The 25,836-nt window shown below is 43.0% G+C and overlaps 1 protein-coding gene across 1 annotated transcript in view; it reads left to right on the top strand.

Moving 5' to 3' along the window:
- SPON1 (spondin 1) overlaps positions 1-25,836 on the top strand; it is a 339,096-nt gene that overhangs the window by 262,355 nt on the left and 50,905 nt on the right. Inside the window, exon 7 of the mRNA XM_044425965.1 lies at positions 9,095-9,159. Within this exon, the coding sequence (XP_044281900.1) occupies positions 9,095-9,159 (65 nt within the window). The remainder of the gene's footprint in view (positions 1-9,094; positions 9,160-25,836) is intronic.

Genomic DNA, 25,836 nt, shown 5'->3' with positions numbered 1-25,836 from the left:
CAGCTCCACTGGAGCTGCCAGTTATAGGTAATGCATGGTGTAGGTTTTTAGCTTAATTGGCAAATAGTCTTCTTCGTATTTTAAGGCTGCAGAAATCATTGGAGTGACTTGTGAACTTCATATTCTTTTACACAATTTACTGCGAAGGGATCCGGTGCAGCGGGGCAGAGAAAGACTTAGAAACACTTGATAGATGCTTCTGTTCACCGGAGTCTTGTTAAAACCCGTCTCCTGGTTTTGTCTGAGGTTTATTACACTACATATAATTTTGGAACTGCTGATACAGGAATTCTTATAAGCTCCAGTGGAAAAAAAAATCCACACACACCCCACACTGCCTTTATTCTATCCTAAACCTTGCACAGGTGTGATATATTCTTACTCCTTTTATGAGATTGAGTCAGATGGCAAAGAATGGTGAATTCACCGCCTATTCTTATATGTAAGAGAATAGCAATGTGTCTGTTATTGATTATGCTTTCACAACAATGGACCCTGGGAAACAGAAAGCATCCTTTGTACTGTTACTGGCAAAAATAATAATATTGGCACATGCCTGATTGATACCACAAATCTTGAAACTAAGCTCTTCGGGTAATTGTCTTTTTCTCTCTGTTTCTTCCCCACCCCCACCCGTCGCTCACACACACACTTTCAAAGCACAATTTGAGCTGGGCTCACTGGAAGCATGCAGAGCGCAGGAAGTCCACCCTTTTTCAGCCCAAGAGTTTTCAGCCCGCTGCATTTCAGGGAGACTTCCATGGGCTGCATTCCGGTAGGCCAAAGTCAAAAGGGGCAGGGCAAAACACCAGCATACATTAGTTTAAAGCTCTCATACCCAGTTTAGATTAGGGGAGGCATTTCAATCTTTGAGAATGGCTGGAGTGGGGAGGATGCCAGCAGCTGCCGCTAGGCACCAGATAATATAGTTGGGATGGAGAGGACTGTACTAAGCCCCATGTCAAACAAACAGGATCACATGGCCCTCTCTTTTCTCAAGCATAGGTGACGGTCATGGCCACATTTTGTTCCTAAAGCATTGCACACCTGGATGTGTTCAGATAGGCAGATATATTGCATACAAGCCGGATGGCACATTTTCTATTTTCAGTCTGATTCAGTGGTTTGTGTACAGAGTCCACATAATGAACAAGATGATTTGCAAAATACGCTGTTTTGCAGTGATTTCTCTGGCCATGGGCAGAGGGAACACTGGAATATTAGTGTTTGATTTCATGGTCATTGGCCTCTAGTGTTCCAAAAGGGTTTGTCTTGCCCGGCACATCGTTTAAGAGTGACATAGAAGTGCTGGGAGAGATCACTTGTACCTTTGGAATAAGATGCTGCTGGCCTGCTCCTGACAAACAGCTTGTTGTTGCCTATCACCAAGGAAACACCTGACACTCCTGAGTGTTGCCTGGGTCTGGGTGAAGGTAAAAGCCGAAGCTGAACTCAGGCAGGCTGTGGTGGTCAGCTGAAAGCCTGACTCAAGGATTGGGATCCAACCCACTGTGGAAGGGCTTGTGCCCTCCCTGAAGGATCGGGTCCCTAGCCAATCCTACACAGTCTTTGGATCTTCACAATTATGCTTGGTACACCAGCTAAGGAACAGTTATCCATGTACTGGTTACATCATGCTTAGACTACTGCTTTACATGGACCAACCATGAAGAGTGTCCAGAAGCTCAGAAACATAGAAACAGAGCAAATCAGAAGGGACCTCCTGGGCCATCTAGTTTGACCCCTGACTCCAGCCAGCTCCACTCATGACATGCCTACCATGTGCATGTCCATGCTTCAATTAGTACAACTAACTCCTGCATGGTATTAGGACAAAATAACATCTCTCTTGAAAGGTTTGCACTGGTTCCCAGTGCTTTTCATGATCAATTCACATTGTTGTTTTTAACTTTCAATGTCCTAAACAGCTGGGAATCTGGCTATCTGAGGGACTATCTGTCTCATTGTGAACCTGTTTATTAACATCTGCAAGAAACATTCTCTTGAGGGCAACATAACCAGCAGAAGCCTCTTGGACAGGCATGTTTGAACAAGCTTTCTTCTGTGTCTTCTCAAGCTGTAGAATGCACTCCCTCAGAAAGGACTGGCCCCACTCTCTTTGCTCTTTAAAAAGTTTATATTGCACATCCTGATCTGGGATGGATGACATTTTTATTCAGCTCACTTTTTGATAAAAATTACTTAAATTTGCTTAATTCTTCATAAATGGAAGGGAAAGAACATGGGAATTAAACCATTTGAATGTTCCAGAAACACAACCTGTCAAAATTCACCCAAGCAGGGCCAGTACTTTGGATTCTTAGCAGTTAAGGTCTAGATTTGAAATCATGTGACCAATGGTATTTGTGCTGCTGAGTTAGGGCCCCACCACTTTTCACCAGCAGGCTCTTCAGTGTTATTATCCATATTGTAGGCACCTACAAATGGTTGTCTCCATTTTAGGACTCACCTTCATGCTAAGAACGTGGCATGAGCCATGCTGACCAGACCAAGGATCCATCTAGTCCAAGATTCTGGTCACACAGAGCTCATCCAGGTGCTCAGGGGGACCCGCAAGCACCTTTCCACCCCCTTTTTCTAGCAACTCTGAGAGTGGAGGTAGAAAAGAGCCAAAGAGGACTGGTAGCTATTGATAGCCTTCTCCTCCATAAATTTAGCCAGTCCCATTTTTCAGCCTTCCAAATCAGAGGCCAAAGCTACATTTTGTGGCAATGAATTCTGTGGTTTAAATATGTGTTTTGTGAAGTAATTCCTTTTATTTGTCCTGAATTGCCCACAAATCAGTTTCATGGGAAGACTCCAAGTTCTAGTATACTGTGAATGCAAAAAAACCCCCAACTCTCTATCTACCTTCTCCATGCCATGCATCATTTTGTACCATTTTCCCCTTATCTGCCTTTTCCTAAATTAAACAATCACAGCTGTTTTAACCTTTCCACACAGGAGAGTTGTTCCAGCCACTTGATCACTTTAGTTGCCCTTTTCTGACTTTCTCGAATCCCACAGAATGCTTTTTAGGTGCAGTGACCAGAACTGTATGCCATGTAGTCGTGCCATAGATTTTTATAAGGGCAGTATAATATTGGCAATTTTATTTTCAATTCTTTTCCTAAGGATGCTTAACATAGAATTTGCCTTTTTCGTGCTGTTGGAATTGACCAGTGCAGATAGGAGAGAATCTCATTTCAGTTCATTTTTAGAAGAATCTACTGAAAATCACAAATTTACAGAATGCAAAGAACTTGAAACAATGGGAATGTGGGAGAAAACCTGCCTATCCTTAATGTATAGTTCACATACACAGGGAGCTGGCAGCCGTGTAGTAACAGCAACATTTCTTCTTGCAGCCTATATATGCCATGCGGATTGTATTCTGTGTCTTGCTGGGCTAACTTTTCAAGTTCAGGAATTAACCTTTTAAACAGATACGTTTGTATGAGATACATATTTCAGTTAGTTTGGACCAGAATTTTATCCATTTTGCCTGTCCTAGAGGCAAACATAGACCCAAGCACAATCTGTAGTCAAGCTGCATATATTTCAAAGGTTGCAATATAATCTGTGGAACAAAACAATGTGTTTGCAATAGGAATACATTTGAAAATGGAAGGAAAAAGCACAATTTAGAACAGTGCATGTGAACAGGCTTTAATCAATGGGAGGGAAAGTCTGCATTTTAACACTGTGCACAGTTGATGTGCACATTTCAGAAAATGTGCATGAACATATGAACATGTTTTTTGTGTGAAAGGAAAAGTGCTTATAATAAGATATAACAGTCTCCCTGCCTGAGCTGACGGAGATCGTCTCGGACCTGGTGTTGAGGACTCCCAGGATGTTGGTCCTGGGGGACTTCAATCTCCATGCCAAGACGGTTCTAACCGGGATGGCTCAGGACTTCATGGCCTCCATGGCGGCCATGGGGCTGTCTCAACACGTCAGTGGCCCGACCCATGAACATGGACACACTCTGGACCTGGTTTTCTTGACGGGGCAAGAAGAGGGTGATCTGAGGGGAGGAATTTAAGTTTGACGCCCTTGTCATGGTCAGATCACTTCCTCATAAGGTTTGAGCTCGAGAGCAGCCTTTCCCTCTGTAAGGGTGTGGATCAGATTGCATTGGTCCTCCCCCAGAGCCGGATGGATCCTGATGGATTCCTGAAAGCTCTGCGGGATTTTCCGGTTGACAAGGCTGGTGATCCTGTCGATGCCCTGGCTGAATTGTGGAATGGGGAGATGACTAGGGCTATTGACACGATCGCTCCCAAGCGTCCTCCCCCACCTGACAGAGCCCGTTCATCTCCTTGGTATACACCTGAATTACGGGTGATGAAGCAGGTTGGGAGACATCTAGAGCGTAGGTGGAGGAGATCACGGGGTGAATCTGACCGAACACACTGAAGAGCCCATTATCGGGCCTATGCTGTGGCAGTGAGGACGGCGAAGAAGAAATTCTTCTCCGCTTCCATTGCCTCCTCACAATGCCGTCCGGTGGAGCTCTTTCGGGTGGTGCAAGGGCTGATACATCCGGGCCCAAAGAAAGAACTCATACCACCCTCAAAGGCCCGCTGTGATGACTTTGCCAGGCATTTCAGGGAGAAAATCACTCAGATTCGTCACGAGCTTGACTCTACTATTGAACCAGATTCTACTGAGGAAATGCCAACGATGCCGTCGAGTCCACAATTAATGGATGAATTTCAGTTGTTGAGGCCTGATGATGTGGACAAGTTGCTTGGACAAGTATGCCCTACCACCTGCTTGCTAGACCCATGCCCATCCTGGCTACTTAAGAAAGCCATGGACGGGATTGGCACCTGGATCCTGGAGGTGGTCAACGCCTCTTTAAGAGACGGTCGGGTACCGTTTAGGCGGTAGTCCAACCAGTCCTAAAGAAGGCACCCCTGGATCCAGAGATGGCCGCCAATTATAGACCGGTGGCCAACATCCCATTCCTGGGCAAGGTGCTAGAGCGGGTGGTGGCGGGACAACTCCAAGCATTCTTGGATGAAACTGATTATCTGGACCCATTTCAGTCCGGCTTCAGACCCGGGTACGGCACTGAATCTGCCTTGGTCGCCCTGTACGATGACCTGTGCAGGGAGAAGGACAGGGGGAGTGCATCTCTGTTAGTTCTCCTGGACCTCTCAGCGGCTTTCGATACCATCGACCATGGTATCCTTCTGAATAGGCTGGCAGGATTGGGAGTTGGAGGCACCGCGTGGCTGTGGTTCCACTCCTATCTCAGCAGCCGATTTCAGAAGGTGGTGCTGGGGGACTATGGCTCTGCGCCATGGCAGCAATGCCATGGAGTTCTGCAGGGGTCCATTTTATCCCCCTTGCTATTCAACATCTACATGAAACCGCTGGGAGAGGTCATCAGGAGGTGTGGGCTGTGGAATCATCAGTACGCTGATGATACCCAGCTCTACCTCTCGTTTTCCACCAATCCAGGTGAGGCAGTGGCTGTGCTGAACCAGTGCCTGGCCGAGGTAATGGGCTGGATGAGGGCCAATAAACTGAAGCTCAATCCAGACAAGACGGAGGTCTTGTTGGTGGGTGGTTCGGGACTCGGGATGGGGGACTTAGGCCTTGTCCTAAATGGGGTTGCGCTCCCTCTGAGGGACAGGGTTCACAGCTTAGGAGTGCTCCTCGACCCTAACTGTCTTTAGAAGCCCAGGTGATGGCGGTGGTGAGGAGCACTTTCCTTCAGCTTCGGCTGATCCATCAGCTGCGTCCCTTCCTGGAGAACGATTGCCTGGCGACAGTGACACACGCGTTGGTAACTTCCCGATTAGATTACTGCAACGCGCTCTACATGAGTATACCCTTGAAGATGGTCCGGATACTTCAATTGGTGCAGAATAGAGCTCCCAGGCTGCTGATGGGGACTGGGCTTTGTTCTCATATAACCCCAGTTCTCCGTCAGCTCCACTGGCTCCCGATTGAAGTCTGGGCCCAATTCAAGGTGTTGGTTATGACCTATAAAGCCCTCAACGGCTTGGGCCCTGGGTATCTAAAGGAACGCTTTCGTCCATATATGCCCTCCCCCCTCTTGAGATCAGCAACAGATGCCCTTCTCCGGGAACCCTCTGTGAAGGATATTAGGAGGGTGGGTACCCGGAGGAGGGCCTTCTCTGCGGTGGCGCCCCACCTATGGAATGCGCTCCCCAGAGAGGTCCACCTGGCGCCGTCGTTATTTGTTTTTCGGCGCCAGGCTAAGACCTTTTTATTTAAAACGTATTTTAAGTGTTAATTTATTATGTAGGATTTAAAAAAATTTTAAGCCAAGATGCACCGGGTTTTAATATTTTTAGTGTATAATTTTTGTATAATTTTGTATGTTTTGTTTTTGTTGTGAGCCGCCCCGAGGCTTTGTTGCGATGGGGGCGGCATAGAAATGTTTTAAATAAATAAATATAGAGAGGAGTCAGAACAAACTTCAAGATGGAAGCCTGACAAGCTTAAGTTTATCTGTTTTCCAAAGCATTTACCTGCAGTTTTGCTGGATTCACTTGTGACACCCATCCAGCACAGGAGCCTTTCTGTACCATCCAAGCTGCCCAAAGGATCAGAAATAGGTTTTAGAAGTGATCTTGGCAACTGGAAGGTAACTGGAAGATCAGCTTCCGCCTGCTGGAGTGAGCTAGGGAATGGTTGGGTGTTTGCTGGGACATTGAGGAAGAGTAGTGAGCTGGGGACCAGCACTGTAGTAGAACTTCTCACTGATAGTGATGAAATAAAAGAAGATGGCTTGAGTCCAGATGGAGGAAAACTCCCAATGGATGCAATCAATCCCTGGTATGGGCCCATAATCAGGTATGCCTGGGGGCAGTGAGGACAAGAAAGAAACACTTCCTCGATTCAGCCTTCTATCTGCTCACCCAGGGTCTATTATATGCTAACGGTAAGGATGGTGTAGGCCCCTCTGTGACCCACTGTGATGAATTTGCTGGGCATTTCCAGGATAAAGTCACTTGCAATTCCCCGGATATAGACTCCAGTATGATACCAGTTGAATCATGCGAGGTTCCAAGAGCAGAGCCTGGTCTGGTTTGCTGGATGAATTAGAGTTAGTACAGCTTCAGGAGTATTGACAAAGTGCCAGGCCAGATCTGTGAAGCCACCTCCATTCTGGATCTGTGTTCTTCTTGGGTAATAGAAACCAGGAGAGAGAGACCATCTGGCTGGGCCAGGGATATGATTATTTCCTCCTTTCAAGAGGAAGGCCCCCCACACTATCTGAAAGAGCAGTGGTGAGCTTACTCTTGAAGAACCACTCCCTGGATGCACAAGATCCCAACAGCTTTAGGTCACTGGTAGAAGCAAGGTGCTTAAACAGGTAATGGCCAACCAGTTTCAGACATTCTTGGATAAGGCTAATTATTTGGATCCATTTTGGTCAGTGTTCAGGCCAGGTTTTGGCAGAGAAACAGCTTTCATCACCTTTTATGAGGACTAGATTGGGAGAGAGAGAATGAGTAGGAGTGAGATACTGTTGATACTCCTAGTCTGTCTGTGCTTTTGATTCCATCAACCAGGGCATCCTTCTGTCTGAGCTGGGGGTGGCCGGTAACTGCATTACAGTAGTTATGCTCCTCCTTGAATGGTCAGCTCCAGAGGGTGGCACTTGGGGAATATTGCTCAGTTCTGTGGATATTCTAGTACAAGGTTCCTGTGAAACTGCTGAGTGGGGACTGCTGGAGCTATCCTGACAATCCACAGCTCTATTTCTCCTTTTCATCCTCATCAAGCAAAGTTGTGGATGTGCTAAACTGGTCTCTGGCTGCAAAGGACTGGATGAGGGCTAATAAATTGAAGCCTAATCCAGACAAGTCTGTGATGCTGTTAGTGAGCAGTTCTTCTGACTGGTCAGAGGGAGGACAGCCTTTTCTGGATGGAGTTGTACTCCCCATAATGGATCAGGTTCAAAGCTAGAGCTTCCCCTGATCCATCTTTGCCAGTTCAATCTCAGGTTTGTTTCAATGTCACTGAGTTCCTTCTCCCAGCTTTGGCTGGTGGCCAGCTATATTCCATATGGACATGTGATCTATGCTCTGGAAAACTCTGAACTAGATTACCCCAATGCACTCTATATGGGGCTGCCCTTGAAGGCTGTTGTGCAAAATCCAACCACCAAATTAATAACTGGAACCAGAGGGTCTGAACATAAAAGACCAATTGCGGCTGCTTGCATTGGCTGCCTATATACTGATAAGCCTGACTGAAGGTACTGATTTTCACCTATAAAGGTCTACACGGTTGGGATCTCAATACCAAGCAAAAGGCTTCTCTTAACCTACTCAGGCACTACAATTTGTATCTGAGGCCACCCTCCAATTTTCTCTTCCAAGGAAGGAGTGATTCTTCAGTGGTGGCTCCTAATTATGAATTGTTCTCCCCACTGAGGCCCACCTAGTGCTAACACTGCCATCTTTCCAGCATCAGATTAAAACTATGCTTTGCTTCCAGGCATAGCGGATAATGGGATATGTCAACAGTTTTAATAGGCAAGTTTTTTATTGAAATTGTTTCAGCTATTTAAACTGTTCTAAACTTTGTACATTGGAATTTTACACTGTGTTTTATTTTATCTATTTTTATAATTGTACTTTGACAAATTGTTGTGACCTATCCAGAAAGCTTTGGCTATTGGTCGGTATAGAAAAGCAATTAATAATATTAATGATAACAACCTCTGACCAGAACCAAAGAGGCAATTTGGATTGCGCTCATGGTAAGATTATCCTTGAAAAAGTTAGCATGGGAAAAGCAATTGTAAATCAGAAAGGATGACTTTTTGAATTGATCCTGTGGTGGGCACGTATACATAAGAAAGTCATCCTGTGAGTAATAACATTATGCTAGAATCATTCCTCAATGCCACACAAAGGAGGAAATACACTTCCTGAATAGGAAACGGGATGAACTATCTCCCTTCATAGAAATTATGAGGAGCAATTTGAATTCAAGTGCCTTTTCCACTGGTTACAAATCACTGCAGAGTGTTATTCACCATAATGCTGTCCAAACATCATTTTATTTATTGATGTTTATTGCTTCTCTTTTGCAGAGTGATGAGGTTTTGACTGTCATCAAAGCAAAAGCACAATGGCCTGCCTGGCAACCACTAAACGTGTAAGTAGGCAGGGAATTAAACCTCCCAAAAGATCATTTTTCTCACTGTCCTTTGACGGAATGCTCTAAGCTGCTGTTCTGCCAAATATTTTGATTCTTCCTTTGTGGCCGTTCATGGCAGGTGGGGGCAAAATGAAAATCCTGGCAAAAAAATCTGGGGAGGTGAGGATTTCAAATCATTTTCTCCTTGCAGAGGGGCTAAAGATTTCTGCTGATATTTTAAATGTAGAAAGTGACTTAGCAATCTTCTTTCTATTTCTCTTACTTACAATTTTGATTCTTCCCACATGTTAGGATAACTAGCCTCCTCCAGGCTCACATTCTATTGTGTAATTTATATGTAAGTAGATCCATGATCTACTTCTTCTACGACCTATAATATAATTCTTAGAGACTAATAGAAATGTCTCCAAATTCCAGCATCCTGCTTTTTTTAACTTACTTTCTATACATTGAAATATATTGGTGGTAATAAAAAAGTCTCAAAATTTGCACAAGAATAGTTCTGCAGTGTATTTCTGTACCCCAAAGGCAGAAAAGGAAGTTAACTACAGATCTTAGTGTCCTTTGAAAGCCAAGAGTTTGAGCTGAAACATCTCGTAAAGGTAATTAAAATTGTAGCCTCAACTACTTCAACAATCTTGCTCGACAAAAGGGAACATGAGGAATGCCAATTCTGTGAAGGGAATGGGAAATCTTCAGGAAATTCCAAAACTATTCTAAAACAATCCCAAACGTCAAACCACACAAAATCCCACTTTTCTTTGGGGAAAGCCATAATAATTAATATGTGACCTGGCTACTTCCATGTAAAAGATGTAAACATCATAGAACCAGCAGTGTTGCCTGCTGAAGCTTTCCCCTTGCTTCCCATGGCTCTCGGTCTGCTCCCAGACCATTGGAACCTGGAGCCTAACTCCGGTGGGGACATGACACATTTTACTTAGGATCTGAAGAACTTAGGAGCTGACTACACAGGGCAATTTTACTGGCAATGCAGTGCCTAGCTAACTGGCACGGCACAGAAAACCCATCCTAACTGCTCCTCTTCACACCATTTCTGCCAGTATATCCTGCCTCCATTACATCATGACTTTCGGGTTATGTTTCAGTTTTTCCCTAGTATCAGGGTGTGCTACACTTGTGGTACTGTCCTGGGACCGGGGTTGGCAGGGAAGAAGCAAAGGCTTACTGGGGCTTCAAGAAAACAACAGCAGGAGATCCTTCAGTTGTCCTTGTGCCTTCCTTCCTCATCTCACACCTTCCTTCTTTGACTTGTAAAAGCAGTGCTCATTCTTTGGGGACAAAACAGTTTGCAATGTCTTTCTGAGCCTTCTTGATGGTCTCCTCTGCTCTCTTGCCTCAAGAAACAGCTAGCTGAAACATGTGTCTACTCAGAAGGAAATCACATTACCTTCAGTGGCCTTATTCACAAGTAAATGACACTGACTTCCACAGGTCTTACTCTTGGGAAGATGAGTATGGGAGAGGGGATTGCTTGCTGTTCCATAGCGTGTTAAATTCAAGAACCTCCCCGTTGCTGCTGCCCTTTTCCTTCTCAGTGACTTCTCTCTCTCTCTCTCTCTCTCTCTCTCTCTCTCTCTCTCTCTCTCTCTCTTTTGGGGCAGGAACAGAGGGAGCAGTGGGTTTTCTCTCTTGTTTGCAAAGTCTCCGCTACTTCACACTTGCACCTAGCTAATGGGTTTGTTTGCAAAGGGCTGTTTCCTTCCATGCTTCACTTTTCCACCTCCAGAGGAGACATGGCATTGCATTTTGACACATGACACACGATCACAATGGAAGCAGACTTTAGGATTTTCCCCAATTGTGCTCAGTGTGTTTTGCATTAATTCCAAGATGCTGCCCCCTCCTGCACAGAAGGAATTCCAGTATAGATGCCTCCTGGGCAACGTTTGCTAATTCAGACATAAACTCAGCTTCAGTTGACAAACTTCAGAGCTACATGGCTTGGCTTGCAGTGCCCAGTTTCTCCACCTCTGGAGACGTCCTTTCTAAAAAGCACAGGAGCCCTTCTAGGGTGCAATTCTGTATAGGACACTAAAGGGTTTTGCTCCATGCTTGCCTCCAACCTAGAACTGCCTCTTCGAATCGAATGCACTCTCCTCCAGCACCTTTTACCTGCTTCCTGCCACCCTTCCACAAAATGTTTGATGTGTTGTTTCATATTTTATTGCACGCTCCTCCTCTGCTCTCCTGATTTCTTTCCCAGACTGGCATTTATCATGCTTTCTCAGCAACACCCTCAGCATTTCAAGGCTTGTGCTTGATTTGGTCAGTCCTGTGGCATGTGTCCTTTGGCATTTCTGACGGCCTTTGCATTCCCCTTGCCCCATTGTTCTGTCTGTGCTCTGGATCGGTAGAAAAATGCTCTTTCCAAGGCTGTTACCCCTGCGTCTTTGTATAGTAGGTTTTTAAAAAATGAATCACAAACTCTTAGCATCTTGTTTACTAACACGTTTCAGTAGTGAATAGTTTTTAAACAATGCCTCTCTAACCTTTTACTCACATACCTATTTAAATATTTCCTGAGCATGCTAGTTCTTTCTTAGGGTTTTAAGAGCCTTTTGGTGTTTATAGAACACTTCAGTACTCATGCAATTAGGTTTGGTCTCATTGTAAACAGTGCCCAGAACAAATTATAAAAACATGAGTCATTTAAATTTCCATACGAAGCTGTACTAACTCCTATTAATGATGCTTTTGGGGGAACCAGATCTGTTCACAAAGCATCCCTGAGTCCTGCCGTCCTCTCATAGAGGCAGCTTCAGAGATACAACAGCAACTCCAGAATGGGTTCCAACTGCTTTGAACACAACCAGTTTTCTCCTTTTGGCAGCAGGTTGTCTTGGCAAAGGGCAAATACCTGCCTGTTAAAGAAACATTTTATCATGGCAGCTGTAAGTTACAGTGCATGGCAGCACCATGTGAAGCGGCTGCCCATAAGCCTCCAAACATGCAGGACTACAAGCATCCAAGGGAAAGCTTTCTCTGTGCTTCCCTTGCCCTCCAGTTGTCTCTCTAAGTGTTTTATCCCTGCTCTTGAGGAGGAATGGCTGAAGCACTGTCAGGGTTTCTCATGTCCCAGCGGAGCCCTGCTTGTTCAAAATGGAGGATTTCATTAAGTCCTCCACCCAGTCTTTTATTGCAGGTGATTGTTTATCCTTCCAATAACGTAGTACAAGTCCTTTAGCTGTCTAAAGGTCTGTAAAATCCATTTGAGCTGACCTTGCTTGAAATTCCAAGAGACAAGTAGCTAATTAAGAAAGACATGTGAAGCATTGCATATTATAGAACTTTCCATCACAGCATTTATCCAAATTATTAGCATCTCCAAAAAGGACCCAGCCAGGGGGCATTGCCAAAACATACAAAGAAGAGAGGCATTAGCTGCATTGCACCTCCAATCACTGGCTGATTTAATAAAGCCTTTATCAAAATGACATTGTGGCATCCAATACATGTGAAACTTCACTTTTTCCCTGAATTAGACTTGGCCTAAGATCCATTACCCCGCCAAAATAGATGACAGTTAAAAATACCATGGACTAGGCAAACACTAGGCAATAATGAATATGTTCCAATTCATTATTGCATACTTGCTTGTTTATTCGCAGATAAGAAGTATTTATACACATAGATTGTATTCCAATGTATGGTTTAGCGTCACTTCCAGTAACACAAGCAGCTCTGAAGCTGTAATAAAGCAGCAGAACCAAGTCTGGATTCTAACAAACAGTTCCATTGCATCTATTGCCATTCAGCCATAGCTGGAGATTTACAGTTAGCACACCAAGTGGAAAATGGCAGAAAGTTATCATCGGGACCCACAAGCCCATCCAATGGAAAATGCAGCCCAAGTCCACCAAACAAACATTTTCTTGCCAAACTTTAAATCTGAATTCTGCCATAAAGTGATGGTTTCTCGTTCAGGGCGTTCTCTGGTTTAGAAATTATAGTAATGTAAGCATCACTGAGTGCTGATAGAAGAGAACTCAATTAAAAATAGGGTTTTACAAGTGACAAAGCTCAGGAGCTAAGAATCTGGAAAATGTTTTACACCATTCCATTGAATGAGTGGGTGATGTCTCCTTTTTCATGTTAGTTATTACTTTCATAATTTCTTCAATACACAGAGGGACCATCAAAGGCTGTCTTTGTGACATATCTAGACAGGGAAGATTAACCTGAAGGGAAAAAAAGCATCCATGCCCTGCTCTAATATTTCACAACCTCTGCTATACAGTTCTAAATAGAATGTTAAAATTAAAAATCAATACCTACAGGATGAGTATTATCTTGCCACTATCATCTTTAATCTACAAAATAATATTTTGTTGGTTTTGTTGTCTAAACCAATGAGCTGAAATCTTCCTGGGACATTCACTTTCTCCACACACACACACACACACACACACACACACACACACACACAGTATATTCGAAAATATTCCATATGATGCACCTCCTGATAAAGTTGCGCAGTTATCACTTAAAGTTGTTTGTTGCTTCTTTTTCAATTTATGTTTATAAGAAGCACAAGCCATTTCAACCCTGGATAAAACCTTTACGGGCATCCCACTTGTTTAAGCATGAGTCGGTTGTACTCTCCTTGCTTCAAAATACTCCTGTAGTTCAGCAAGAATCTGATTTTTTAAAAACTCATCATTTAACAAAGAAATACTAAACATCAAATACTGGTATGACCTGGGCTGTTTGTGCAGTTCAAGTCCAAGCAAACTGGGGAATAATCTGATATTACCAGTGTTTCAGTATTCCAATCTAGCTGAATTCAGACAACATGCAAGCCATGATAGGGAGGTGGGATTCCATTGCTGGTCTCTTGTGTCTAAACTGTCATGATATTTCCTCATGATGAGTTTGAACTTTACAAACCATAAGAAACAATGTTTCTGTATTTCTATGTTTTCTCCATGCCACCATGGCTTGTCGTGCTGCCTGAACTCAGAATAGTGGTTTCCACACTCCTGGTATGCAACTACCACAGGCTGCCTGGAAAGCATTGGGACTACAGAAGCTGCTCCATTGTGTAGGACTGGTAAGGAAGAGGCAGGTAACACAGGCAGCGAGCAATGCACCTTGGACTGAATTTCAGGCATAGTGGCTGATGGGGTATGTGCCAGCAGTGGAAGGCCTGAGCAGGATGGGAACCACGAGAACATAGAAACTACTTGATTGTGCTGAAGAGAAGATTTAAATGTGTAATATCTCTCATCTGGATGTACTATTCTTCAAGGGTCAGCCGGGCTAAATTCTGCTACAATGGGCTGAATTGTGACTCTTACCATTGGGAGCCTCCCAGGAGCCAGAGTATTCTTATCCAGGAAGTAGTGTGTAGGACTGGTAAACACCCCCCTCCCCCTCACACACACACATTATCAAGCAGATTACTAAAACCTCCATAAAACATGACTGAAGAATCATTACTGAGCCCATCCGCATTAATCAAGGCTATTGCTTTCTCATTATATTTTACAATAAAAAATCTACCATCAGGGTCAATAACAGTCTGTTAAACTGAAAACAGAAGCCATTTATGGATTAAAATCACTACCCCTTTTTAATGCATTGGAGTATCTGTTGCATAGGCCTCTTTTACCCTTTTCTTGCCAGCTGGTGTGTATTGTATTCATCAGGTGCATTTCCTATAATAAAGTCACATCAGTGCTACATTTCTTTAGTTTGGGAAATGTTTTCTTCTGCTAACGGGATCCTGCAGTCCCTTAACACTCCGAGAAGTAACTTTAATCATGAAATATAGTGAAAATAGTGTTTCCCCTTGTAAATCTACATATCTTGTCCCCCACTTTTTTCTCTTTTGCAAAAATTATCTGTTTCAGAATAATTCTGCATATAAGTCATGGACACAGTACATTTCACAGTATTTCCACTGTGCTCTATACCTTTACAATGGAAAAAACCCACAGACAGACAGATGTTTCTTCTGCATTCGTCATACAGGATTAAATTTCCAGGGATCCTTGCTAAAAATTGGAAAAAGAAATGATTAGGAAGAAGCCTGACTAATGTTGTAGAAAAGGGAGAAAAGATGTGTTTGTGCCTCCTTCTTATGCTGTCCATATTGAGACAAGCTACAAATATGTAGGTTGCTTTTTCCTTCTGCATTCATTGATTCAGTCACCAGAGAACTTGAAAGAGACTGCGCATCTACTTCAGCAAGGGAGAAACAGAATTTAGGTTTGCATCCAATGGAAGTCCTACTTAGAGTAGATCTGATAGATTTATTAGGACTATGAGCACAATCTGATCAGATTTCAGAGAATTAAGGGCATCCTATCCAGGTTGAGAGGAGCATGGAGTCAAGATTGCCTTCCCACTCTTCTTTTTCTGTGAACCACTTAGCCAGCTTTGGACATCTCAACATGGCACTTTGGAGCTGGAGGGAAGGAGGCTGAGGCACTACCAGAATATGTTGTATCTTGATGGCAGGCGCCTTCTCTCTCTGTCCCCAAAAGCCTTTCCGCAAGGTAGCAGCTTTGGAGAAATGTGGTTCTTTCTGTACCATTCGTAAGTGACAGCTGGGAGGGGAAGAAGATCCAAGTCTGGACTTCCCATGATGAGGTCAGAGCTGGGATTCCAAACTTAGGTGTGCCCTCCAAGTTAGTTATTTCAATGGGTCTACTTTAAGTATGACTAACATTGGATACTACCCTTAACATGCCTGTGTGGCATTCCCCAGGACAAGCAAATTTCTATTTCCTTCAGCCCTGAAATAGTAGAGCCATCTGGCTGCAGAAATCTTGTTTGTACAGGCTTCACTGTGGGTCAGGGTGTATTTCAGTGCACATACTTGTGCTTCCAGATGTCTAAATGATGTGTCTTGGGTAATTTCAATGCTCAAGTTTTCCATTTTGTCTTAGTTGATTAAACGATGATTTAGCAATGATTAAAAAGTTGCCTCAGGACAAAATAAAATTAGCCCATTATTATGCATAGCATAGCAAACTAGTTGTCGCAAGTATGTGCTGCTAATTCTACTGACTAATGAGTATGGATAATTTCTTAAGAGTAATCACCAAACATGCACCAAGAAACTGATTTGCAAAAGCATGAGACTGCACAATATATAACGATGTCAAAACTGGATCACTATATGTTCAGCAAGATATTACTGTATGGTAATTATGCTGAGATTATGGTACGTAAACTCTTTCTATGGTTTCTATGGTTATTGCACTCTTCTGTGATCATAAAGTTTGGCCACGGTTGTCATAACAAATTACTGCACTAATATTTCAGTTTTAAGGATATCACTGTTAGGAATAAGGAAACATTTTCTCATAACTAATGATTGTTCCACTGGTTATCATGGAAATGTCAGTCTTTGCTTGAAGTTAAAATATGTTGTCTGTGCCTGGAAAGTTCAATGTTTATATGTTGTTTAAAGATTAAATATGGTTGCTGTTAGACCTAAGTCACCAATAAAAAAAACCCTATTATTCTTGTTATTCCTCATGCTGTTTTTGCTTGTTTTAATTGAAGTGGTGCTTTGATCCTATTGTTAAATAATAGAACCAATGAAATTTCATTCAACAATTATTAAATAAAAGGAACTAATATTTTTGCAGATCGTGATCTCAGATGAAACAGAAAACAGGAAATCCCAATGAATATATCCAGCAGTCATCCATTTTTAGTGTTTATCATGCACACTTAATCTCTAATATACATGAATAAATACATATATATTGTGCTCTAGTAGTAGTGTATATATTTGTTTGTCTGCATGCATGTGTATGAGCCAGTGCATGACTCTGTGAATCAGAGGCAAAATCCAGGCAAAATTTGGAAAGGAATTGAAAATAAAACTACAAAGCTCATTTGACCCTTATCTAAAACTAAGTGTAGATAACATTACAGGTGCCACTACACCTAAATGGATATTGTAGAGCTGGAGCAATTGCAGAAGAGGAAAACTAAAATGATCCAGGGATGGGAACAATGAAGAAAGGTTACCCCAGCTTAGGAGAAAGGCAATAAGGGGAGACATAATGGAGGCATACAAAATGATACGAATTGCAGAGAACGTGGAGAGGGAGACACTTTCTCCTTCTCTCACAAAACTAGAACCAGCCCATAAAGCTGACCGGGGAGATGCTCTAGACAGAAAAAGGACATACCTTCGCACCCAATGCATACTTAAGCTATGGATTTTTGTGCCGCAGAATAGAGTGATTGGCACCAATTTGGATGGCTTTAAAGGATATCAGACAGGTTTATGTGGAATAAAGCTATCTATAGCTACTAGTCCCAACTGTTATGGATTACCTCTAGTATCAGGGGCCTATGTCTGTGTTCATCAATTGCTAAGGAACATGGACAGGAGGGTGTTTTTGTACTCATATTCTCCTCGTGGGTTTTCCATGGGCAGTTGGTTGATCAACATGCACTAGATGGACCTTTGTTCTGATCCAGCTTGGCTATTACATGTCACACGCATGGACACATGTGTCTATGAAGACCCTGTTTCAGCATAATAAAACACTTGTTCTGCTCCACACAGAAGGGAGAGCCCCACGCAAGCAGTTATCCAGTATCACATGCAAGCTGCGCAAAGCCTACAGATATTGAAACCTTTAGCTCTCCTATAAATTCTTCAGTCATTTCAATTGAGGAGTAAATGCCAAATTTACTTTAGGCAAAAACAAGTAATAGCCTAGGGTTGAGAAGAATACTATAGGACATTTAGCAAGGTGTGTTAAAACTCTTTGGCTTTCTTCAGAACTGCTTGAATGTTTTGCCTGAGCAAGGAAAACCCAAATTGACTTCCAATTTCATTTTTGGTTGAAACTTTAATAAAGTGCACAGGAGAACAATTAACTGCAGAACAGCTGCAGTGGTAGAACAAAAATGATCTTCTCAGGGCCGCCTGCCAGCCGCAGCGGTCAGCGCTGGACTAGGCGAACGATTTATCTGAAGTGGTGTAGATCAGTGCGTTATATCTTGGAATGTAGAGTCCGCTTCACCATGTAAGCAACTTCTTTACATTATTGCCATAAGCTTTACTCGTAAAATTAGCAAACCTTAGCAGCCAAGAATGCTAGGCATGGTTGGCAGCTTGCCATTGTTTGAGGCAGTTAAAGTCGCCATGAGGAAACTTTGCTACATATTTGGTTGCTGATTTTTTTTAATGTGAATGCACCTTTATTTGGTTATTTGTTGTATGGGAAAATCATCATCATCAATATGGGATAAAGTCTAGTATCAGTACATTTCTCACAATATGGTGATTCTCTGAAAAATTCAAGAGGCAATAATGTCTGTCATATGTTCATTCACTTAAGAGTCCTATAAAACAGTCGTGTCATGCTTACTTTACCATGACAAGAAGTAAAGTGGGTCTTACACTGAATTTTCAGTTGGTTGACCGCATACTGGATGTTCATAATAAAAGGAAAACAAACAACTGGGACAAGTTCCTTCTTATTCTATAACCAGTGTAGCAGTTTACCTTATTTATTTTATTTTATTTTTCAATGTATATTCTGCCTTTTTCCTACAAAGGGCTCAAGGCAGCTTACATCATTCTCCTCCTCCATCTTATCCCCACAACAACAACCCTGTGAGGTAGGTTGGGCTGAGAGTCTGTGACTGGCCCAAAGTCACCCAGTTGGCTCCATGGCCGAGCGGGGACTCGAACCCAGATCGCCTGAGTCCCAGTCCCACACTCTTAACCACTACACCACACTGGCTCTACCTTAGCAGGGGAATAGAATCAGGCTGTCATAGGGAAATGTGGGGAAAGCTAGAAAAAGCTTGGAAAAACTTGTGCTGGGTACAGAAAGCTGTCCAAAGCGAGTTTATCATGAAGGATGCATGTGTTGAATTCAGTAGACACAGCAGCGTGGTCAGGGGATTTCTTACTTGCACAGCTGTGGAGCTTCCCCCACTGGGGCCCTTTATACTAGGAAAAGAAGCTTAGTTGGTTTTATCTTTGATAGAACATGAAGTTCCTAGCTGTGGTTCTCCTTCATAAAATAGTCATTCTGATGTCCTTCTAAAGAGGTAAGAAGGTGGGCGGAAGCCAGTTAAGTCCTTCTGCTGATGGAAGGTGTCAGCCCTGCAAAGCAACAGGAAAATCCTGAATTTCAGTGCCATTTTGTACAGTCAGTAGCTATCCAACCAATTACCAGTGTTAGTCACAGGAATGACAGAAGTCCATGTTCTTCCTAGCTCAGGTCTTGTTTCTTGCAGCACCCCATCTTCCACTTTCCTGCTGGGTTTGTAAGTATGAAAATACACACCTGCCACCATAAACGTCACTTGCTATTAAACCTTGATTGTTGTCATTTGGCGGAATGGGACTGTGGCTTGGGTGGGGTTACATCAGCCTACATAGTCAGTAGCGGTTGTATGCATATTGCTAAGGCAGAAAGTATTATTATTACCACCATCACCTTGCATTTTTATCCCACTGTTTCTCCTCTTGTGAGGAATGGAAGGTGGCTTACAGAGCTCCATTTTATCCTCACAATAGCCCTGTGAGGTAGGTTGAGCTGAGAGTCTGTGACTAGCCCAGAGACCCCATGGCTGAGTGGGGACTAGAACCCAGATCTCCTGAGTCTCTAGTGTGGCACTCTTAACCACTGCACCACACTGGATCTTACAGTAGTGTAAGGCATCACCACAGTGTAGTCCACCCTTGTTATTTAGTCTGCTGGTGGATTGGCTTTTTTTTTAAAGGGAAATAGAGTTGATGTGGTGGTGGTGAGGAGCTGTGAATTACTTAATAAAAAGGATTCTTTCCTGTATTTCCTTCAGTAAATACTGTCTGCATTTAATTTCATCTTGACCTCACTGTTTACAATCCCTTTCACCACCATATGTACTATATATAAACCTGAGAATCCCCATAATAACATGCATCTATTCCATTTGAAATGAATAATAGTCCACAAAACAGTATGCCAGAAGGAATCTGCTATTCTTCAAGGTGCCATGAATTTTCTTGGTGCCGGTGGTCATGCGGAGGCAGAAAGGTGGGCCATAGGAGAAATAAGGGGTCTTTTCGTTCCACATTGCGATTAATATGAGTTACAACATAGGTGTCAGTCTTTCAGCTTCCTCTGGACGGTCTCCATAAGTGAAATTGCCAAGTGGGGTGCTGGATGCATCTTTTCTCTTTCATGTGTGCATGCAAATGGAAGTACATAGCTCTGCACACATGTTACATGCTAGGGAGGCTTATTGGATTGTAGGTCAGCTTGGTTTACCTGGTATATCATTATTTATTGTATTATAGTTACTGTATATCATTATTTATTTTATTATAGTTATGCTTTGCCTTTTCCCTGTTTCCCCTATTGTCCTCACAACAATCCTGTGAGGCTGAGAAATAGTGATAGATCCATATCATCTAATGAGGAATAGAAAGCATTTGCTGGCCCTCCTCAGGTAGCCGAATGACTCGGGCCACCACAGGTCTGCTGTTGTGTCTGAATGAGCCAAGGCAGGTCCTGAATGATGATGGTGGGAGCAGGGAAAGAATGCTTTGGTGTGTGCTCATGTTGCCTGAGTTCTGCAAAAGGTGAAGTCAGTGTTTGTATTTCTCTGTCATGGAAGATAGCCGTTTTCTTCTAGGGAAACATGGAGGATGACACTAAAATATGCAGCAAAGGTGGTTTTGTGTTTTTATGGTATATTATATCTCCTCATCCCCTGCCATGCCTTTCTCTTGCACCCTTAAGAAGGGCACATAACTGATTCATTCAGAAACAGTGGTCCAACAGGGGAAAAGTTCAGTAGGGGGAAAAGTAGCAGGCCCAATTCCAGTGAATAGCCCTGGGACCCATCATGGCCTGGATCTGGCCCTGACTAATCTCTTCTTATAGCTATCGGTGCCAAATCCTTTCCCATAAATGAGCCATTTATAAGAAGAGAAGAGAAGATTTATATAATTTCTGTATAAGTGGGTATTAGGCAAGATGGCTGTTCAGTGGAGGACACACTGAGCTTTAAGCAGCTGAATCTCCACAGAATGCCATGCTGCTTCCCATGGCAGTGTCACCTTCCGGAGTCCTTACCCCGTAGCACACTCACCATTCGGTCTGGGGATGTGATGCTCCTGTGTGCACAGTTTGTCCCATCAGACCAGCTTTCCAGTTAATCAGGTTGGAGGGAACTAACCCACATGACTGCATTCTCTGGGAGTGTGATTGGAGAGTTTTTCCCTATTAATTTTAACTGAGGCATGTGTAGTGTGCCTCTTGGGATGCATTGGCCTAAACCTCTAGTTAGGATTATGTGAATGCGGAAAGTTTTAAAATATATATATGGGTGAATGATGGATAGCTAGCCCGCTAGCCTTAATAATAGTTCATTTTTCTTTTGAAAGCATTTTTTCTTGCAGGAACATGTGATATATTCATAATGGTAGACAAGAGTCCACGTGTGTTTCCCAGGTTAGAGCCTAGAATCCCAATGGAAGAGAGATTCTATGATGTATCCATGGGATGAGGCCTATTCACGTAAGAAATGCATTCCCACCTTAATGGCCTGTGGCATGTGATCCATCCATGTGCGTTCCGTTTGTGGAATCAAAGGGAGCTCATGACGCATGTCAGAATTTGTATGGCTTTAATATAATGTAATCTGCTTCCTTCTGGAAGTAAAGAAAACCTATGGCCATTTCACTGGCAAACATCTTTATTTCCATTTAATAAACCTTGGACAATGGCATTTAAAAGATAAAAACAAAAACCCCGTGGCAAAGCTGCTTTACTTTTAAGCTGTGCATACAATGATTTGTCGGAGTGGAAAATGAAAATAACTGAAAGGATTGCTTTCCAGAGTTTGCGGTGGTGACACATCCCACAGACATGTTTTTAATCTATTATTTCAGAGCAAGGAGTATAAGCATACATGGATACTTTCAATGACAAAATGGAGCGGCGGTTGAAAATTGTGGGTATCTGTTTCTGAAGCAACATGCTGGGAACATCTGAACCAATATCACAGGCAGCGGTATTCAACTTTGCTGCTGTCCTTCACTTGCCACTCTGGAACATTTACAAAAAAATTCTAAGTAAAATAGACTGACACCTCAATTCCCTGCCCTGTTCACTGTTGTTAATAACTGTGATGACCCCAACCTGAGGCAGCTGTTTTCATATTCCAAGCTATACAAGCTACCTATGGGCATTCCTAAGGGACCCCAACAAGGAAGCAGCCGGCCTTAATAACTGAACAGCTTGACAGTCATAGCACAAAAATGAAGAGCACTTTCAGAAGTGTCCTTAATTAATCAACACATGTCCAGCTGAGGCAATTAACAATACCTTCCATGTTGTTCCTGTTACATCTCACACTTTGGCTCAGCATGTCTCTTTCTTTGCCAACTTTCATTTTTGTCGAGATTGTAATAGTCCAGAATCCTGGGGTTTACTTGGCTTCCAAATGAAGCTGCAAATCATGCTCCCTAAACCACTTGGGCAGGTGGATTCTTAAATTCTTAAACTACTACTGAGGAACATGAGCTGTACAATGGAGAGGAAGACATTTTGTTCTCTTGTACAATCCTAGAACTAGGCATTGTCTCCCATGATGGGTAGGACATTCTGATCATAAAGGAAGTATTGTTAAGTATATATTTCCATAAAGGAAATATATTGTTAATTTATACTGTTTTATTGGATTCTATTTATTTATGGTTGTGAGCCGCCCCGAGGCTTCGGCGAATGGGGCGGCATAGAAGTCCCATAGATAGATAGATAGATAGATAGATAGATAGATAGATAGATAGAACTTCTTCACACAGCACATAATTAGACAATGGACTTCACTTCCACAAGGTGTCATGGTGGCCAGCACATTGGATGGTGTTTAGAGGCAATAACACAAATTCATGGAGGAGATGACTATCGATGAGTTTTGATGGCTATGTGATGCCTCTGGTATCAGTGTCATTCGCTGATACACACCAGTTGGTGGGAAAAGATGAGTGGGCAGATGCTATTGCAAACCTTTTGTAAAACCTAGATCAGACCAAAGGTCCATCTAATCCAGCATTCTGTTCCCACAGTGGCAAATCAGCTGCCCACAGGATTCCACAAGCAGGGTGTGAGTGGAACAGCCTTCCGGCAACTGGTGTAAGTAAGAGTACTGTCTCTGATACTGAAGAGAGCATTGAGCTATCAATGCCTGGTATGGAGAAGCCCTCAGACTACCCTAGTTTGCACCATCAGTCCAAACCCTCAGGATAGATAAATAATGTATTACTGAACAGTAATTAATTTTTTAAAATGTTAAACTTTAGAAGGGCATTGAAGGATCTTACCTCAACAATAGTAACAATATCACCATTACTACCAAGAAAGTATTGCAGCAGTAATGGTGTAACAGGAAAAATAAGGCAGTTTGAAGCTGCAAAAAGTTTATAATCTAAAGTCTGAGTGTATGAAAGTAGAAAGGGTAGGGGGATGAGACATGCAAATATAAAAAGGGACAAAATATGAACAGATGAAGTTGCTAATACCTACAGGTTAGGAAAGGTCTTGGTAGGAAAGGCATGTCTTGAGATTAAGACATTTTACGTCCTTGAATAAGAAGGTGTTGCAGAGCTTTGGGAGTACGCTCGGGTTGCAGCTTAGCTGGGTCCAGGAGCTCTAGACAATGGCAGTTGACCCCTAGGCCCACCTCTGTTTCATGCTCTCATAGCGCGAGCTTCTACAGAAAGGGCCCTTGCCAAGTGGCCGCTGCTGTCTGATTGCCTCAGTCTTAATGGGATGCACAAGACACTCATGCATATCTTCTTACAAGGGCTGTTTCCAATCTTGTACTACCAGAGGCACGATTGTTGATGGAGAAGGTTGCTCTTGGCCGCTTTCCCTTCCCTTCCATGGTAGGCAACTCCAGAAGCTACAGAGAGAGTGTGGAAGGCGGTATGCAGATGGATGGGCCAGGATGCTTTTCATCAGCTCTACTGCAGTACAAAGAATTCCCCGCCGTGCAGTTGGGGAATTAGCAGCTTCCTCTCCCCTGTCATCCCTCTTTTCCCCCTGTGTGATCGTCCCTGATGCTTCTTCCCACAGGCCACAGATGTAAAGGGAAGGGAAAGGTCTCTCGAGCAGAGCCATCCCCCAGTTGGCTGTGTTTACAGTGGCATCAACTGAATTTTAGCGTTCCCAGGTCCCAGTAAACAAAATTAATGCCAGGAAAGTGCCACGGCATCCTCAGTGCTGGAAGAAGCCAAGCCAGGCATGCACTTGCTCAGTGAGTCTGAACACATTAGGTAGAGTTCTGCAGTCACTTGAACAGGCAGTTTATTGGTTTTTTAAAAAGTAAGACGCCAGTGTGGTTTGAGAGTGAGCTAACATCTCAGATAAAAACGCCATGCATCAGGGGCCACGTCTCTCACTCATTTTCTTGCTTTTTGTTTTGATTTGTTCGAAGGAAGCCCTACTGTAGATGAGATGAAGAAAGCCAGCATGTTTGTCTTGCAGGGCCTGTGGGGAAAATAGAATTAACAGGAAAGTAAATGAGCCATTTCTGAGTAAAGGGACTGCCTTTCAAAGGCTCCCCTGTGTTCTGCTGCTGACAAGCCTGAACGCTATTGGTCTAGAAATAACATTGCAACCCCTTGTAGTTTTAACACACGCTTTTGTAATAGTTGACGTTGTGATTTTAACTCCCAGTCGCTGAAGCTTATAATAATTTGTGAGGTCTACTGGCTTCATTCTATTATATGTAAAAGGGTCTCTATTTCTTGCTTGTCCAGCTGTAGAAGAACGATGGGAAACAGAACACCAGCTAGTCTGAGGACTGAGGTCATAAGAAGCAAGCAGTTACATGCCTTTTATGTGTCACAGAACCAAGCTTTTCATGATGGAAGAAAGGGCGTTTAAGAAATATTATTTTGATGTGGTATAGTACTGAAAATGATAGTTCTAAGCCCATGACTTTCAGTAAAATAAGCTGCTTTGGCTCAACTAGGAATGGAGAGTAATGCCCTATCAAGTGTATATTAAGCAGGAAGCTATGACATTAGATGGTAACTCAGCAGCCATTTCTAAATCAGAAATAGGTTCCTAACCTCCACTCTTGAGAGGGCAGACCCAATGCATCTCTCTCAAGGGACCAGGATCTTCTTTGTCAGCTCCAGGGTCTCCTAAAGTGGTCTCTGGAAAAGTCTGGTGCAAGGGGATCTATATCAGCCATATGTATATTTGTTGTTAACTCTCTCCTGCAATATATATTGAAACTCCTGCTTGTAGCTTCCCTGAGGGAAACACGTGCACCCAAAGCTCAATGGTGTAGCTCTTTCTCACCATGCTGCTCTTTAATTTTTTATTTTGAATAATTATTAACTGGCAGTACCAGTCACTGAAATATGAGCTTCAGAGGCATGGCATACTCACCGCAAAGAAGATGTGAGCCTAACATTCCCAGGTTTTTCTTTTCTTTGGATTATAATTCAATGCAGAGAAGACTTTCCAGAGGGATTGGGTGAGCAATGTGTGATCTAATGTCACTTTGGCTTTAGAAATTATCAGCTATTCATGATTCTCCCAGAACTAGCTTGGCTTGATTTCTGAGCTAATTGAAAGCAAGCGGCAGATTTGCTGCATTGAGATGTGGGTTGACTGAATGAAGCATGTTCGCTGTTAGAACAAAGTATAA

The sequence above is a fragment of the Varanus komodoensis genome, unplaced genomic scaffold, assembly GCF_004798865.1.
Source record: "Varanus komodoensis strain SLA01 unplaced genomic scaffold, ASM479886v1 scaffold16, whole genome shotgun sequence".
NCBI classification, from domain to species: domain Eukaryota; kingdom Metazoa; phylum Chordata; class Lepidosauria; order Squamata; family Varanidae; genus Varanus; species Varanus komodoensis.
This window is presented reverse-complemented; position numbering and strand designations above follow the sequence as displayed.